At 40.1% G+C, this 16,716-nt stretch overlaps 1 protein-coding gene across 5 annotated transcripts in view; it reads left to right on the top strand.

Moving 5' to 3' along the window:
- Positions 1-260: 260 nt before the first annotated feature.
- slain1 (SLAIN motif family member 1) overlaps positions 261-16,716 on the top strand; it is a 38,562-nt gene continuing 22,106 nt past the window's right edge. For 2 of the 5 annotated variants that reach the window (XM_012956339.3, XM_012956337.3), the window contains exon 1: positions 7,915-8,677. In XM_012956339.3, the coding sequence (XP_012811793.1) occupies positions 8,181-8,677 (497 nt within the window). In that variant the 5' untranslated portion in view covers positions 7,915-8,180. Of the gene's footprint in view, positions 1,022-7,909; positions 8,678-16,716 lie in introns of those variants that run through there. The other 3 variants (XM_012956338.2, NM_001112938.1, XM_012956340.3) reach the window with 3 other exon arrangements.

Here is a 16,716-nt window from a genome sequence, read left to right as displayed (position 1 = left end):
ATCTGCTTGTTTTCTGTAGATCAGCACAGCAACTTGTACATGGCTGTAATATGAACATATCACTCCCCTTCGCTAGCCAGTAGCCACAGTTTAAAAAAGACAAAAAAAATTTTTGTGATCATTTGATAACATTTATTGGCTAATAAAAATGCAAGCTTTTCACATTAAAATAAAATGACAGCTCTTCATTAAGCATAATAGATTCAGGATAGGAGCAGCTTGTGCAATGCATGGAGACTGGCTTCTCTTTGTTCCCAATGTGTCTCTTCCTCCCTCGCTTTGCATTTGTGGGAGGGAGCCTGGTGCACACATTAATATTCCCACTGCTGACAGGAGGCACATTCAGTGAGATCTGAGCAAGATGCAGCCCCTGTCCCTGCTGTATGGGAGCTATCAGAGATCCTGACTGCAGGTACCTGGATTTATCAGCCAGGGCAGCATCCTGGAACATTACCCCCTAGGTGGAATTACAAATTAAGGCCGCTGGGGATTTGAGACACTGGCTATAGAACGCTGCAGCAGTGTGAGCCATGGCAGAGGTAAAGTGCAGCAGCAGCACTGGGTCTCCCACTACTAATGGGCTGGTGGCGAATGCAGAGCTGGAGGTGAAGAAGCTGCAAGAGCTGGTGAGGAAGCTGGAGAAGCAGAATGAGCAGCTGAGGAACCGAGCCAGTGCAGTGAGCAACTGTACGCCAAGCCCACACCTGCTGCTGCAGCATCCTCCTTCTGTGGTGCATCAGTCAGGGACATGCATCCTCTCTTCCCCTGTGCTCACACGGCCCGCAGGGCTCTGCCTTCCCAGTCCCGTGCCCACCTTGCTGTGCACTTCAGCAGTGGCCGGCAGCCTGTTTTCCCCAGAATCCATGGGCTGTTTTAGTACCAACAAAAGGCTGCATTTGTCCTGCATCAATGCTGCAGAGGGGCCCCAAAATGACTGCCCAGTTCCAGGATCTACCCTACTGGATGAGGTGCAGGTTCTGGATTTGGAAGACGGGTATTGCAGTGGCGATGAGGATACCTGGTAATGATATACTGGGGGTTTGGAAGGCTCTGAAGTTGAGAACAAATGATAAGCTTTGTATACATTGCATTCACTACATTTAAATTTGTACCTTTAAACAGCTCTATACTTGGTTATGGGTGTGCTGATTTACATTCAGATTAGTTAGCAGTCGTTGGACTGGGTGGGGAACTGTTTTGTATGGTACTACTGGGTATGGGAAGAAAGATTAAAAGTATATGAAGGCATGCAGGAGCATTCACTCCAATAGGAAAACTACATATTTGCCAAAGAGGTTTTAGCTTGTTATTCCTCAGTGATTGGGAATAGTAATACAATCTGCTTTAGGCAATAGGATTTGCTTTTATCTCAGCCTAAATCTTACAGAGCTGCCATCATTTATTTATTAACTGCTTCAGCACTTGAGATTGAGTTTATATTCAACTCTCACTTGCCAAATGCCTTTGTGATTTTTTAATTAATGGTGAGGATCTTGGCATCAGGTAATATTTTAGGGCAGGTTAAATTGAAGGACAGAGGGCTGTTTTAGTTTGCACCATGCCATCTCTGCATTTCAATACTCTGTAGGATCAGAAGAGAAATGCTTGCTTTTCTTTGCAATTGTTTTAATCCTTTTGTAATAAGTGATATATACAGTATCTATAAGTAACAAATAATCTTTTGGAAAATACTGATATTAAGTTTATTGGCAAAGTGTGTGTGGAGTGTGTGGTAAAGTAGTCTCATGATAGCTAAATATATCCCTCACCTGATTTATACAGAGCATCATCAAAGCACATGCTCAAGCGGGAACCTGGAAGACAGAAGCCCTCACCACAAAGGCCAATCTGTAACATCTTTATATAGATCACACATTTTTTCATGTAATGAAAAGCACAGACTTGTATCTTCTGTACAGCTGAGTGAATGAAACTGTATTTCAACTTGGAACCACAAGCACATCTAGGGGAAAGCTCACCCAGGGGGTGGGGTCAGTACAAGTGTATTATTACCCACCTGTTGAGCTTAGAATTGCTTAGGTAGCAAAACAATTTCCTGCAATAGCCCTAAGTGTTCTTCAGTCTAATTTGTCAAAAATGAACAAATTTGCATCAAATTCAACTATTTAATTGACATAGTAACATAGTAAGTTGGGTTGAAAAAAGACATACGTCCATCAAGTTCAACCATAATGCCCTATATACTGTATAACCTGCCTAACTACTAGTTTATCCAGAGGAAGGCAAAAAACCCATCTGAAGCCTCTCTAATTTGCCGCAGAGGGGAAACAATTCCTTCCTGACTCCAAGATGGCAATCGGACCAATCCCTGGATCAACTAGTACTAAGAGCTATCTCCCATAACCCTGTATTCCCTCACTTGCTAAGAATCCATCCAGCCCCTTCTTTAAGTTATGTAATGTATCAGCCAGCACAACTGATTCGGGGAGGGAATTCCAGAACTTCACAGCTCTCACTGTAAAAAATCCTTTCCGAATATTTAAATGGAACCTCCCTTCTTCTAAACGGAGTGGGTGCCCTCGTGTCCGTTGGAAGGACCTACTGGTAAATAAAACATTAGAAAGGTTATTATATGATCCCCTTATATATTTATACATAGTTATCATGTCACCTCTTAAGCGCCTCTTCTCCAGTGTAAACAGACCCAACTTGGCCAGTCTTTCTTCATAACTGAAACTTTCCATACCCTTTACCAGCTTAGTTGCCCTTCTCTGGACCCTCTCTAACTCAATAATGTCCCGTTTGAGCACTGGAGACCAAAACTGAACAGCATATTCTAGATGGGGCCTTACCAGCGCTCTGTAAAGGGGAAGAATAACCCCCTCCTCCCGTGAATCTATACCCCTTTTAATACAGCTCAAAACCTTGTTTGCCCTTGCAGCTGCTGCTTAGCATTGCTTGCTACAGCCAAGTTTATTATCTACAAGGACTCCAAGGTCCTTCTCCATTATGGATTTGTTACTGCACTTAGCAAAAAAGCCCTTTGGTGAATCAAATATTTCATCCATATGAACAACCTGTCATATATGCCAAATAGAAATTGTTTCCTCACTGTCCCATTTTTTTATATGAATGCCAACATAATTGGGGTGAGTTATAGCCCCAGTCAGACTATTGAAATGAATTGATTGACTTGTTTTAGCAGTTTTAGAAAATGGTTCCTGACCTATTTAACTCTAAAACTCTAATCGAATTACATATTTTGATTACATATACAATATTGCCTACATTTTTATCAATTCAGCAGCAAGCCAAAGCAATAGGGTTGGGAAACTGGTTTGCATTTTCTGCAATTACTTGCCCCAACTAAAGAAGGGCAAAGACTAATAAATATGTCCATTACACCACTTTCCTCCTCCTGCATTTGGTACACAGGTGCAGGAAGGCACATTCACTTCATGCGGTCAACCCTGTAGCTCCATTGACAGGCCGTGTGTCAGCCTGTGTGGAGCTACAGGCAGCAGAGATTGACGTACAATGCTATATGTGTCCTTGGCCTTACTGATTTACCCTACTGGCTAGTTTTCATTAGGAAGCAATTTATATTTAACTTAAACAAGCACACTTACAGGTGATCCCACATGGAGATCAGTCTCAGCTACCGCGGCTACTCATCTCCCTGAAATGCATTTACACCGCACCACAATCTCTGGTGGCAAGGCATACTGCATGAGGAAACTTCACGCGAATTTGGAAAACAAAGCAACGCATATGCCTTTCCACTGGTGATTTACTTTATTGCTGGTGGAAACACATTTTGGGGAGATTAGTTGCCCATGGTAACCGAAATTAACCATGGACGACTGATATCCAAATAGGACATCACCCTAAAACCCCACTGCAGAAGGCCTGAGCATTGTAAACAACATGATTTATGTACAAATTTTACGCGACAAAATTGTATTTGTTGAAAGTTTGAGACTTCCAAAAAGGAAGGATCAAAGTTAGAAAGGTTTTCCCACCGTTTACGATCGTTCGGATACGAAAATTTTCTGACTATCGGATGGGCAATACGATATTATCGTGACTATTACGATTTTTCCGTAAGCATTTACAGGAAGACATTTACGAAATTATCGTATCTAATATGAATTTTACCCATTTCGGGATTCAAACTCGTACTTCTGCCCCCAAGTGTCAGTTTGGTAGTCCATTCTTTTGGCCCTATACCTGAGTCAATAAACTGCTGCTTGAGAGGGTAGTCACTCAGCAGATGGTAGCCAATGTCAGCTTGTGTATTGCCACTTTTACTTATAGTCAAATGTTTACCGCCAGTTGCTGATTGGCTGCTACAGGTAACCTTTCTGGTGCTGTTTTAAATTAACATTAGTAAAGTAGGTAGCCTCAGCATAGTCACTTCACTCTATATCAATGATGTACCTTGCTGAAAATAAATTAATTAATTAGATTAGCGTTAATGTTTATTTCAGGATCCTGTTAACCCACAGTTCAACTCTTCATCCTATAAATCGGCTTATTTACAACACATCATTAAATCTGTGTTACTGCAGGTGACAAATCTCCCTAAAATTACTTGCCATTGCATAACATAAAGAAGGGAGGCAATTTCCCATTATTAAGCCAGATCACTAAGGGGCACATTTACTAACCCACGAACGGGCCGAATGCGTCCGATTGCGTTTTTTTCGTAATGATCGGTAATTTTGCGATTTTTTTCGGCGTCTTTACGATTTTTGCGTAAAAACGCGAGTTTTTCGGCGTCTTTACGATTTTTGCGTAAAAACGCGAGTTTTTCGGCGTCTTTACGAAAGTTGCGCAAAGTCGCGATTTTTTCGTAGGGTTAAAACTTGCGCGAAACGTTGCGCCTTTTAAGTTTTACCGCTACGAAAAAGGCGCGACGTTGCGCGCAAGTGTTAACGCTACGAAAAAATCGCGACTTTGCGCAACTTTCGTAAAGACGCCGAAAAACTCGCGTTTTTACGCAAAAATCGTAAAGACGCCGAAAAAAATCGCAAAAAATACGAAAAAGTCGCAAAATGTTCATTTCCAATCGGAATTTTTCCAATTCGGATTCGAAATCGTGTCTTAGTAAATCAGCCCCTAAGAGTAATACTAATGTTATGCTATGGTAAGTAATTTTGGGGAGATTTGTCACCCATGGTAGTGCAGATTTAGCCACGGGTGACAAATGATGCCATGTGCCAGACAGCCAGACTTTCAGACTGTCTCCTAAATGAATTAGGATATAAGCTTTTCTCATCAAATTTAATCTGGTCCAATAGGTTCAAAATGACCCCTCCCTAGAATGGCCATCAGTTCCTCTCCAGCATAAAAACACTTTTAGATACCAAAGTTTTACATTTGAGTTTTTGTTTTTTTTGTACCTTCCAATAGACATTTTATTTTTTGAACCATAATTTGCATTTTGAGAGTTATAATTTAAACAAACTTGAATAGTGGAAAACATATACTGTAAATTTGAACATTGATAAATCACTCCCATAGTGTAGCTTGCTATCATAGTATAGCACTAATTTATCGAATTAATACTTTCAAACAATTATAATTGATGACTTTGGCATGATAACATTTTGCTGCTTTGAGTAAATGGCCTGTACATAACACCCCATCTGTTTAATGAACATGAATATGTTCATCTTTTCCTCTCTCTTGATAATCACTTCAAGCTGAATGACCAAAATGTCAGCAGAGGCAAACAAGTCTTGTGTTAGATTGCCATGAAAAATACTATCGGTGGTGGTGGTCTGGTGTCTAGCCAAAAAATAAAAAAGTGCCAAACCTATCAAATCTATATTTTAAAATGGCAAAGACCAGCAGTAATACATGGTAAAAATCCAATGTGGCAATACCTGCACTTCTCCCTGTGAATATATGCCGTGCCTCTAAAAAAGGCAGTTACCCTTTGTTCAACAGGACTTTGTGCTTACAGTTGGCTATCCAATTCATCCCATAATTAGGCAAACTTAGAAAAAAGTGACCTGTAGGGCAGAAATCAATCTCATTTACCTCTGCAGAAAGAACTACAGTTTTGATAACTTTTGGTATGTTATATGTTCTATTCTTAGCAGCTTTTCAACTGGTCTTTATTTTTTGTTTTTTAATTATTTGCTTTCCTTTTCTGCATCTTACCAGCTTTTGAAATGGGAGTCACTGACCTTGGCAGTGAAGCTAAAATTTTTTGCAGTTGTTACTTTTTTATTGCTTATTTTTCTATTAGGCACTCTTCATTTCACATTCCAGTCTTTCCTTTACACCACTGCCTGGTTGCTAGGGTACAATGAACCATAGCAACCAGGTAACAGCTGAAATTCCAAACTGCAGAGCTGTCAAACAAAAAAATGAAGGCCAATTGCAAATTGTCTTAAAATATCACTGTCTGCATTATACTAAAAGTTAATCTAATGGTGAACTACCCCTTTAGAAAATAACACTAACACCCACCTTGCAATATGGTACCTTTAATAAAGGATGTATGAACAGAACACTGGAATCTCTGCATCCTCAAGTCAAGTGCATTCATTTTAACAGTCTTGTTAGAGTAGTGCAAAGGTAAAGGTGCTGTTTTCAACTCCTGAACAGAACCTAACTCCATGGCATTTGTTAGAAATATAATAAAAGACACCGATAGAAAGAGAACAGACAGATGTAAGTGTAATATGTAGTGTTGGAATTTTTTGGCCTGTTTTTGCAATTCATTATATTACACTTTCCATCTCATTAAAATAAAAAACCATACCAGTTAGATTACTCTTGATCCATGTCAGTTTACATCAGGCAGGCCTCCTATCTACCCAAAACCCTCTTCTCTTCCCTCCTCCTTATTCAGGGCTGCCCTGTTTAACTGGGTAGTATGTTATATCACAAATAGGAAGTAAAAACATTTGCTACATACATGTTTGCTTGCATTGCCCTGCCTTCTTACGTATGTTATCTATTTAATTTCGCCTCTTTATACCTTATGCCAAATAATTTATATGGAATGGAATTTTTAGAAAGCCGGAATGGATCATGATCTGCCTGATGATATGGAGTTAACTAAGATCTCTGGCTAAAGGTGTGGGAAGCAACATTATGTTCCTTCATTATTTCCTATAAATACCATATTGTAATTGCAGCAGTTGTTGGACACAGTACCTCTGCATCCTGGGAAAATTGAGTAGTTTGTCTTTTCCATGCCAGGAACCGCAAATTGTGTTTACTTAGCTTTGTGATGTTATTCAAATGATAATCGGGGTAGCTCACCTTCCATTGTATGTGCAAGATAAGTTGGTAATTGTTTATCTAATGAAAATATAATTGTACGGAGCCATTTTAACCCTATAATATACGATATTCCTATTAGTAGATTAAATAAAGCAAAAAACAGATGTAAGCTTTATTCTGGCATGGTAACCTGTAGCAACCTCTTGAGTATTGCATCTTACTGATCCAGTTGCTGCTTACTGATCCACTCTCATTGGTTCTTATTTGGTTTATAAGGTTGAAATACACTCCCTTTTAATGTAGGACATATGGACAACTTATTCTCATGATGGTTAACTAGATGCCTTGTATATCATTTTGTACTATGATTCTCAGAAATCCAACTGAGAGCCCATGGTGGGTATCAGGTTTTTCATTTCTGCCCCATAGTCATGTTTGATGCTAATTTCTGACTGCTTTACATGTGAAAACCTTAATAATCTACAGCCCTTCTATTTATAGTAAAGAAAGCTTTTTTATAGATAACATGGGGTTTTTGAATTATTAAATCCAGATTTGAAATATATTTTTCATGTGTTCTTTCCCTTAAACAGCTCTCTCTCCCATTTGTGACATATATAGGTTTCTAGAGTCAGCAGTTAAAGCAGTGCCATTAGGAGCAGCTTGTGCAATGCATGGAGACTGGCTTCTCTTTGTTCCCAATGTGTCTCTTCCTCCCTCGCTTTGCATTTGTGGGAGGGAGCCTGGTGCACACATTAATATTCCCACTGCTGACAGGAGGCACATTCAGTGAGATCTGAGCAAGATGCAGCCCCTGTCCCTGCTGTATGGGAGCTATCAGAGATCCTGACTGCAGGTACCTGGATTTATCAGCCAGGGCAGCATCCTGGAACATTACCCCCTAGGTGGAATTACAAATTAAGGCCGCTGGGGATTTGAGACACTGGCTATAGAACGCTGCAGCAGTGTGAGCCATGGCAGAGGTAAAGTGCAGCAGCAGCACTGGGTCTCCCACTACTAATGGGCTGGTGGCAAATGCAGAGCTGGAGGTGAAGAAGCTGCAAGAGCTGGTGAGGAAGCTGGAGAAGCAGAATGAGCAGCTGAGGAACCGAGCCAGTGCCGTGAGCAACTGTACGCCAAGCCCACACCTGCTGCTGCAGCATCAGCATCCTCCTTCTGTGGTGCATCAGTCAGGGACATGCATCCTCTCTTCCCCTGTGCTCACACGGCCCGCAGGGCTCTGCCTTCCCAGTCCCGTGCCCACCTTGCTGTGCACTTCAGCAGTGGCCGGCAGCCTGTTTTCCCCAGAATCCTTGGGCTGTTTTAGTACCAACAAAAGGCTGCATTTGTCCTGCATCAATGCTGCAGAGGGGCCCCAAAATGACTGCACAGTTCCAGGATCTACCCTACTGGATGAGGTGCAGGTCCTGGATCTGGAAGACGGGTATTGCAGTGGCGATGAGGATACCTGGTAATGATGGTGGGATTGGGTTCAGACAGGAGCCAATACTCACATCACTGTTTGAGCTGAACAGATAGGTAGCTGTGTAATCCCTATTTAGTATCTGTTTCCCTTTAAAACGATCCTTCTCCTTTGGGGCTATGGCACATAAGCCTCTATTTCTGGCATTAGCTGCTTGTGTGCGCTGAGCACATCCGTGATTTGCATGTAGATTAGTTTGCAGTGGTTCCTCTCAATCTGAGGTTATGTTTTTTTCGCACAGCTCTGAACCTAGATCTGAAAGACTAAATGAAGGCGAGGAGGAATATTTCTGGCAGCAAAGGCCCTGATTAGCTAAAAAGGCTTTAGGCATTCACAGTAATAGTCTGTTCCAGGCAATAGGATTTACTCTTATCTCAGACAGATATTTATATCTGTTCAATTCCTCTGTTAACTCCTTCAGTGCTTGAACTACATTTCTGTGGTATGTTGAATGAGCATTTAATGGCACATTGCATAGGATAAGTAGAAAGATATGGGGTCATTTGGTTTTCACCATATTTCATAAAATTGCCTTTTGGTTAATTATCTGTAGCAAGCTTAATATACATCTGTAGTCCTGTTAGCACAGTTTGCACTACTATTTGTAGTCTGTAGGGTTTTAGGATTAAACCACCTTGTCCTAACATACATTACATCCACATACATCATGACTGATGATGCACCCATGATGGAGCCATGTAGAATGTATCTAAATTATCCCTTTAGTATATACATTTTATATTTTGTTTTCTCAAGATTTTTTTCATGTGCTGGATTCTGCAGTCCTCCTATTAATGTGCTTTGATAAATACCCATCCCAGTGTTTACACTTTTTTTTAACACTTTCCATCATGTCAGAGATTGACCATTGTCCTGTCCTATCAAAACTCTCCTAAAGAGTTAACAGACCCTATTTTTTTTTACTGAACCAGTACCAATGGGACACAATATGCAGAGTCTCATGTGCATTTAACTCCTTATGAAAGAATAGACTGTGTTAACTCATGCATTCCAGTGCTGCCCAACCCATAAGTAGGCCGCAATAAGTAAATACTCATTTGTAAGGGTCCTAACCCATTGAACCCTCTTACTTTGTAGCTAATTTACTAAGATAGATACTAATTTGTACAAGTTGCCTATAGCAACCAATGAGAGCTTTGCTTCATTTTTTAACTGGTAGATGAAACTAACTGATGATTGGTTGCTATGGGTAACTTGTGCTATTTAGCACATATGCTCTGAAATGTCTCCAGAGGGAGATTTTATCAATAATCTCGGCAACTGTAATTTTACATGTAATATATATAAAAAATTGACCTAAAACCTGTTGGAAGGAACAGTCTAAGTATAGCGCTGTGGAGTAGGTCTAATAGAAATTAAGGTTAATAACAAACCCTGAATTAATCTTTTTTGACACTTTTTTACTTCTTCCTGAATTATTTAACTGGAAATGAAAATGCATCATTATTTTGTGAAGAAGAAGGAATTTAATTTCCGATAAAAGACAAGTGTCCCAATCAGAAAGGCTTAGTTCCTATGGATGTACAGTGTAGTGCTTGTATGTTGATGTGCATTGTGCACAGTATTTCTTTAGGGAAGATATCAGCTGGATGTTGATATGCTCACAGACAGGCAAGTCATAAATAGGAATTGATAGTGCAATTAGTGTTTTAATTATTGATTTTTAGAAAAAATTATTTACACTATAAAATGTACCATTTCAAATTAAAATACACTAAATTGACCACAAGGCCAAATCCAAAGATTTTTTTACTAAATCTTAAAGCTAGCTATATGCATGATGACATTTTCTTTCTAGCCAACCTATATATTGGCTGCTACTGGCAAATAGAATGTGACAAGTTTTGCACCTTTTATGTTGTAACTCTTGGGGAATAATGTAATAAAAGGTTCAAAGTTTGCTGGCAGTCTTAAAACTCCTAGCCAACAATCGGCAGGTAGGATTTACTGATCAGCTGCTTGAAAGCAATCTTTGCCCTTTTTATTATATTATTAAAAGCACAGGTGTACAGCCCCATAAGAACACTCCATCCCATCCATATGTAATAACAGGCACTAAGTTTGCTCAGGAGCAGTAACCAAAATCAACTAATAAGATGTTTGCTTTTTAACAGGTGACCAGTACATGGCACCTGCTGTTACTGTACCAATGCAGACTCAGTGCCTTTTATTACATGCCCATATTTATTTTAGCAATTTTATTGAAGCAATAAGAATAGACTGAAACGGATGCAGTGTTCCAGCCTGCCAGGAACACTTTATTTCATGAAAAGCTGGAACATTGCTTCTGCAGCAGTCGGTGCCCATTGCTCCAGGACTTAGGAGTGTCTTCATGGTGCTGTACAGTTGTGCTTTTGACTGCATTTAAACAGATGATCAGTAAATGCTATATTCTGATTGGTTTCTATAGGTTACTAGACTAGTAATAAACATTGCACCTTTTATTATATAACCCTGTTAGCCAAAAATACTATGTTTTAATATATATGATATATAAATATAGATGGATGTTTAAATGTACAGTGATAGTTGGTGATGTAGGCAGTTGGTTCAAGCCTCTCCACTTTGTTATTGATTATGTTGCAGGGGGCTCACATTTCCTAAATGCTCCAAGAACTGCAGCCGGGCTCTGATTCAAGTAGACCAACCAGGCCTGTTTATGTCGACAGAGACGCAGCTGTTTCATTGTAGGGTGGTCAGTTCACTAAAAACTCCAGGATACGTTTAATAAATCTTGTTGCAGGAACACTGGTATTTTCAAGTAATCTGGTCACCCTAGTTTACAGTGGCCTTGATTGAGCTCTTTTGCTTATAGAAAATGCAGAATTTGTAGACTACAGGAAATCAGATTGATTGCAGCTAACAGTAAAGATTAACACTTCCATTAGTAGTGCTAATCCTTAGCGAGGTGTTTCTGTGATTTCACTGTGCCCCCTAGGTGAATGTTATGCTGCCCACTGAGGAGTTCCATGGCTATATAAAAGCACAAGGCTGCATGCTGAGTGCTTTATAAGACTCATGTAACTCTCAGGTGACTTTTAATATCCTTATATTTTACAATGGGGGCACATTATACACAAGTTTCTCTGGGGCATGTGACACATACTACATCACAAGGCATGGATTATAACTGATTACAACACACAGCACTGTTTATTAAATATTTTACAGACTGTTTATGGCTCTTGTGTACTGCACACACACTCACACACTTACCTGGTGTTAGGTCACAGCAAACACTGCATTCTTATTTCACAGTACTTACATAGGTAATGAAGTGTGCTTCTCATTAGAAACCAATAAGATCTTTGCTTTCAAAGTAGTAGGCATATCAAAACTTAGGGAGAGATTTACTAATCCACGAACGCTCCATGCGTGTTTTCGGCGACCTTTTTGTACCTTGCACGACTTTTTTGTACTTTGCGACAAAATTTGTGTGACAAAATCATATTTTTGTGCCGAGTACGAAAGTTTCGGATTCATTCAAGCTTCGTTAACGTGGCTTTCCTTGGGACAGGTTGGAGCTGCAGAGTGCCATTGAGTCCTATGGGAGACTTTCCTTGGGCCAGGTTGGAGCTGCAGAGTGCCATTGAGTCCTATGGGAGACTTTCCTTGGCCAGGTTGGAGCTGCAGAGTGCCATTGAGTCCTATGGGAGACTTTCCTTGGGCCAGGTTGGAGCTGCAGAGTGCCATTGAGCCCTATGGGTGACTTTCCTTGGGCCGGGTTGGAGCTGCAGGGTGCCATTGAGCCCTATGGGAGACTTTCCTTGGGCCAGGTTGGAGCTGCAGAGTGCCATTGAGTCCTATGGGAGACTTTCCTTGGGCCGGGTTGGAGCTGCAGGGTGCCATTGAGCCCTATGGGAGACTTTCCTTGGGCCAGGTTGGAGCTGCAGAGTGCCATTGAGTCCTATGGGAGGCTTCCAAAATCATGCACAGAAGTATCAAAGTCGGAAAGGTTTTCCCGCTGTTTACAATCATTTGGTACGAAAATTTTGGATCACCAATACAATATTATTATGACTAATACGATTTTTTCGTAGGCATTTTCATGATACTTGCGATCTTCAGAAATTATCATATCCAATCCAAATTTGTCCCGTTCGGGATTCGAACTCGTGTTTTCATGAATGTAGCCCTAATTGTTGATTGGTCACAACTGGCAGCTGCATTGGTGGGATTCTAGATAATGACATAGCAGTATAGCTAAGGTTTATTTACAGATCAGTTTATTGGTATATTAGTGCTACTAGTCAAAAAATATGCTTTGGTAGAAAGGCCTTAAGCATGGTCTAAAATCTATATACAATGCTTTTTATCAATAGTGATTGACAGGCAATCAGATTTAGGGTGATGGCACAGGGTGATGGAGATTAGTCGCTTGCAATAAATCGGTTCTACCTCAGGCGACTAATCTCCTAAAAATGTTTTCCCCCTGGCAATACTCTAAATCACCTGTTCATTTTCCTTATGTATGGCCTTAAAATCCATTTAATCTAGTTATAGGATTAAAATCTGTATCCTGTATATTCTGGTGTTGGAATATTGGGGTACAAGCCAAGTTATTTGGGAGGGGGGCAGGGCGAGTTGTCATATTTTAATGAGGCTGCAATAAATCATTTTAACTCCTGCGGCGTCCACCCTAAATATGCTCAAAATGCAAAGCACATGGCTGTGCACCTGACTGAGATTCTCAAGCCAAACTGGAATACTATGCAGTTCCGCTATAATTATATAGTTCCACCTTAAGGCACACACCTGTTGTGTCACAAAAGTATGTTAAAGGAATACTGTCATGGGAAAACATGGTTTTTTTTTTTCTTCCAAACGCATGAGTTAATAGAGTTTCCCCAGCAGAATCCTGCGTTGAAATCCATTTTTAAAGGCACAAACAGTTTTGTTTTTTTTTAATAGCCATGTTAATAGACATGTGACCTGTGCTCTGATAAACTTCAGTCACGCTTTACTGCTGCGCTGCAAGTTGGAGTAATATCAACCCCTCCCTTTCCCCCCCAGCAGCCGATCAGTAGAACAATGGGAAGGTAGCAAGATAGTAGCTCCCAGTAGATATCAGAATAGCACTCAATAGTAAGAAATCAACGCCTGGCTTGGGACTCCTCCAGTTACATGGGAGTAGGAGAAACAATAGGTTACCTGAAAGCAGTTCTACCATGCAGCGTTGGCTCCTTCTGAAAGCTCAGACTCGGGCACAATGCACTGAGATGGCTGCCTACACACCAATATTACAACTGGTAGGGGGCAGCTATCACAATGAACTATCATGTATTTTTTGAACACTTTAAATATTGGGATGCACACCACTAATCTTTCATGGGACCAGAATGTAAGGCATGAGCGGAGTGAGGCCAGTTGGCTTCTAAACCTGTTCGTAAATAGCCTCACCTTCCTAAATGAGCCCAGCTCATCACCTCAAACTTACATCATCAACTAAAACAAGACAGTAGTCACCTGTATGTTTTTACATAATTTAAAATGGTATGAAATTAAGTAATTTAGTTATAAGGAAAACAAATCTTCATGTCAGTATGATAGTTTAGTGCAAAAGTATATTTGCTGTGGCACACCTACAAATGTCTAACTAGGGTCTTTGAAATGGTGAAACTAGTTAGAGGTAAACTAAAATAAAACCTTCAGGGTGAAGACACACAAAGCTACTTAGTAGCAGCTACTTGTCATGGCTACTAAACTCCATAAAATACCCTGCCATAGACAATACGGAAAATTGCCTCTGCTAAAACACACGTAGAGACAATAATCAGTAAATAATCTGATTGTCAGTTTTGGTAGCTGAGACAAGTAGCTGCTACTAGTAGCTCTGTGTGTCTTCATCCTTATAAAGTAAGGACTCTAGGAAATACCAGCCATCAGATAACTGAGAATAGGCACGCCTTTGCTTCATCACTTAGGTACTGAAACACTCCCCTGAGAATCTACTGATAGTGTTGCTGTTCTTCAGGATGGTGTGTGGACAAAGCTTCTACTACATAACAAATGTTGTCTCCAGCTGCTTACAGCAACATAAAGCAGTAGAACTGTGTACAGCATTTATTGTTATGGTTTTTAGCAAAGGATGAATTTTGTAAAAAAAAAATCCCATTTTTGACAAATGGATCATGCTTCCGTTGCTGGAATAAGTCATTGAACCCAAAAGCCTCCTTGGGGGTTTGTAACAGTACACTCTCTCACAATTCAGCTTGTTCATCACAGATGCTTACAGAGGTCACAGTGCAGAAGTAATACACTGTATTATTCATTCTTCCCCATTAAAATCGCTAATGGGCCATCTGTCATATTAAGAAAATGATACCACATCCTGACAAATAGACATTTTTGGAGTTATTTTATGAAAATAAATGTTGGGTGGCAATCATTTTGGAGTTAAACTTTATTTAACCATGCATATTAAATTAAGCAGCCCCCATGTCATAAATCTGAAAACATATTTAAACACACGTATTTAAACATGTGATTGCAATTTAACAAACTGGCTCTGGTTACTTTTTTGGAGTTAAGTTTTTGAGTTTTTTAAGACATTATTGCATTCTATTAAATAGATGTCTGTTTTTATTGGTAACATGGCTGCAATGGCTTCAAAGTACAGGAGTCCTTCCTGCCACAGTTAAGATACAGCATAATGTGTCCCCTCAGAAACCATGTAACTGTGTCTTGGAAATGGAGAAAGACTGTTTCAATTTTGTACAGTCTGTTTGTTGCTTGGCTATGAATTAAACTGATACGTTTCAGGGGTAAATTATATGTCTTGTCTTACATTTCACTAAAATTGAATGCTCTCTATCAGTTTGAGACTGGGTCTCCTAGGGTCCGTCAGAGAGCCTCACAACTTTGGGCCCTTTTTCCCAACACTTAGATACATACAAACGGTATAGGCACTGTGAGCAATTAGGATGGGCTGATGGGATTTTCAAGGCCAGGAGATTCGCTAATAAATCATTCTGACTCTGCTCTAAACTCTTTTTGGTTTTAGGCAATGGAAATATTAGAATTGTCTTCTAATATATTTGTTTCTTCATGAGGGCTTTTTGGTTCATTTATACCCTTTTTCCCCTTAACTGGCTTTTAAATCTACTCCGGTATGACATATCCCAACAGAATCCCCCCCTTCCCCAGAAAAGAACATAATGTGCAGCACAATGCAGACATATAGATGGGGTATGTAAAGCAACAGTTAAGAACAGCAGAGGATAGCAAGTGTATGGGGCAGATTTATCAAAACACGAGTTTGAATCCCGAATGGGAAAAATTTGGATCGGAATCGAAAATGCTTACGGAAAAATCATATTAGTCACAATAATATTGTATTGGCGATCCGAAAGTCACGAAATTTTCGTACTGAACGATTGTAAACAGCAGCAAAACCGATCCGATTTTTCCGCGATAAAAATGAGAAAAAGTCATGCAAGCGCCGGAAAAGTAGCGGAAAATACAATTGGACCGATCGAACGAACGCTCGGAGCATTCGTGGATAAGTAAATGTGCCCCTATAAGTGCAAGATGACAATAGTAGGGTACCATGTAGATTAAAACCTTGGTCATTGCTGAAGTGCAATTTCCAGTGCCAGTTTTGTTTTACCTTTTGTCATACCAATTGCAGCCCTCCAAATCAGACAGACTGTTAACAGGCTGCTTAATTAGTCAGTTGCAAATTCATGACCCAGTTTAATTGTTTTCTTCCTTCTTCTTAAGCCTTTTAAGCTGTTGATACCAGTCTATCTTCTTAGTGGCCCAGGAGCTGGGTTACTAAACATTCCACAGGAAGGCCTGCAGATTACCTTTATATTCAGAGCAGGAACCAAGCAAGAAAACAGTCCCATTCCTTGAATCAGGACAGAATTGTAACTCCAGAGATTGTGTGGCTTTGACATTTGTGGCAGTTTATTGAGTAACACAGGCGAAAGGTGCAGTGGCTTTTGAATAAATACAATAATTATACTGGTCGCCGTGATTTGGAGTGAGGCCATATCAGCCTC

The sequence above is a fragment of the Xenopus tropicalis genome, chromosome 2 (genome assembly GCF_000004195.4).
Source record: "Xenopus tropicalis strain Nigerian chromosome 2, UCB_Xtro_10.0, whole genome shotgun sequence".
Taxonomy (NCBI): Eukaryota; Metazoa; Chordata; class Amphibia; order Anura; family Pipidae; genus Xenopus; species Xenopus tropicalis.
The sequence above is the reverse complement of the archived record's forward strand: the minus strand, read 5'-3'. Positions and strand labels throughout refer to the sequence as shown.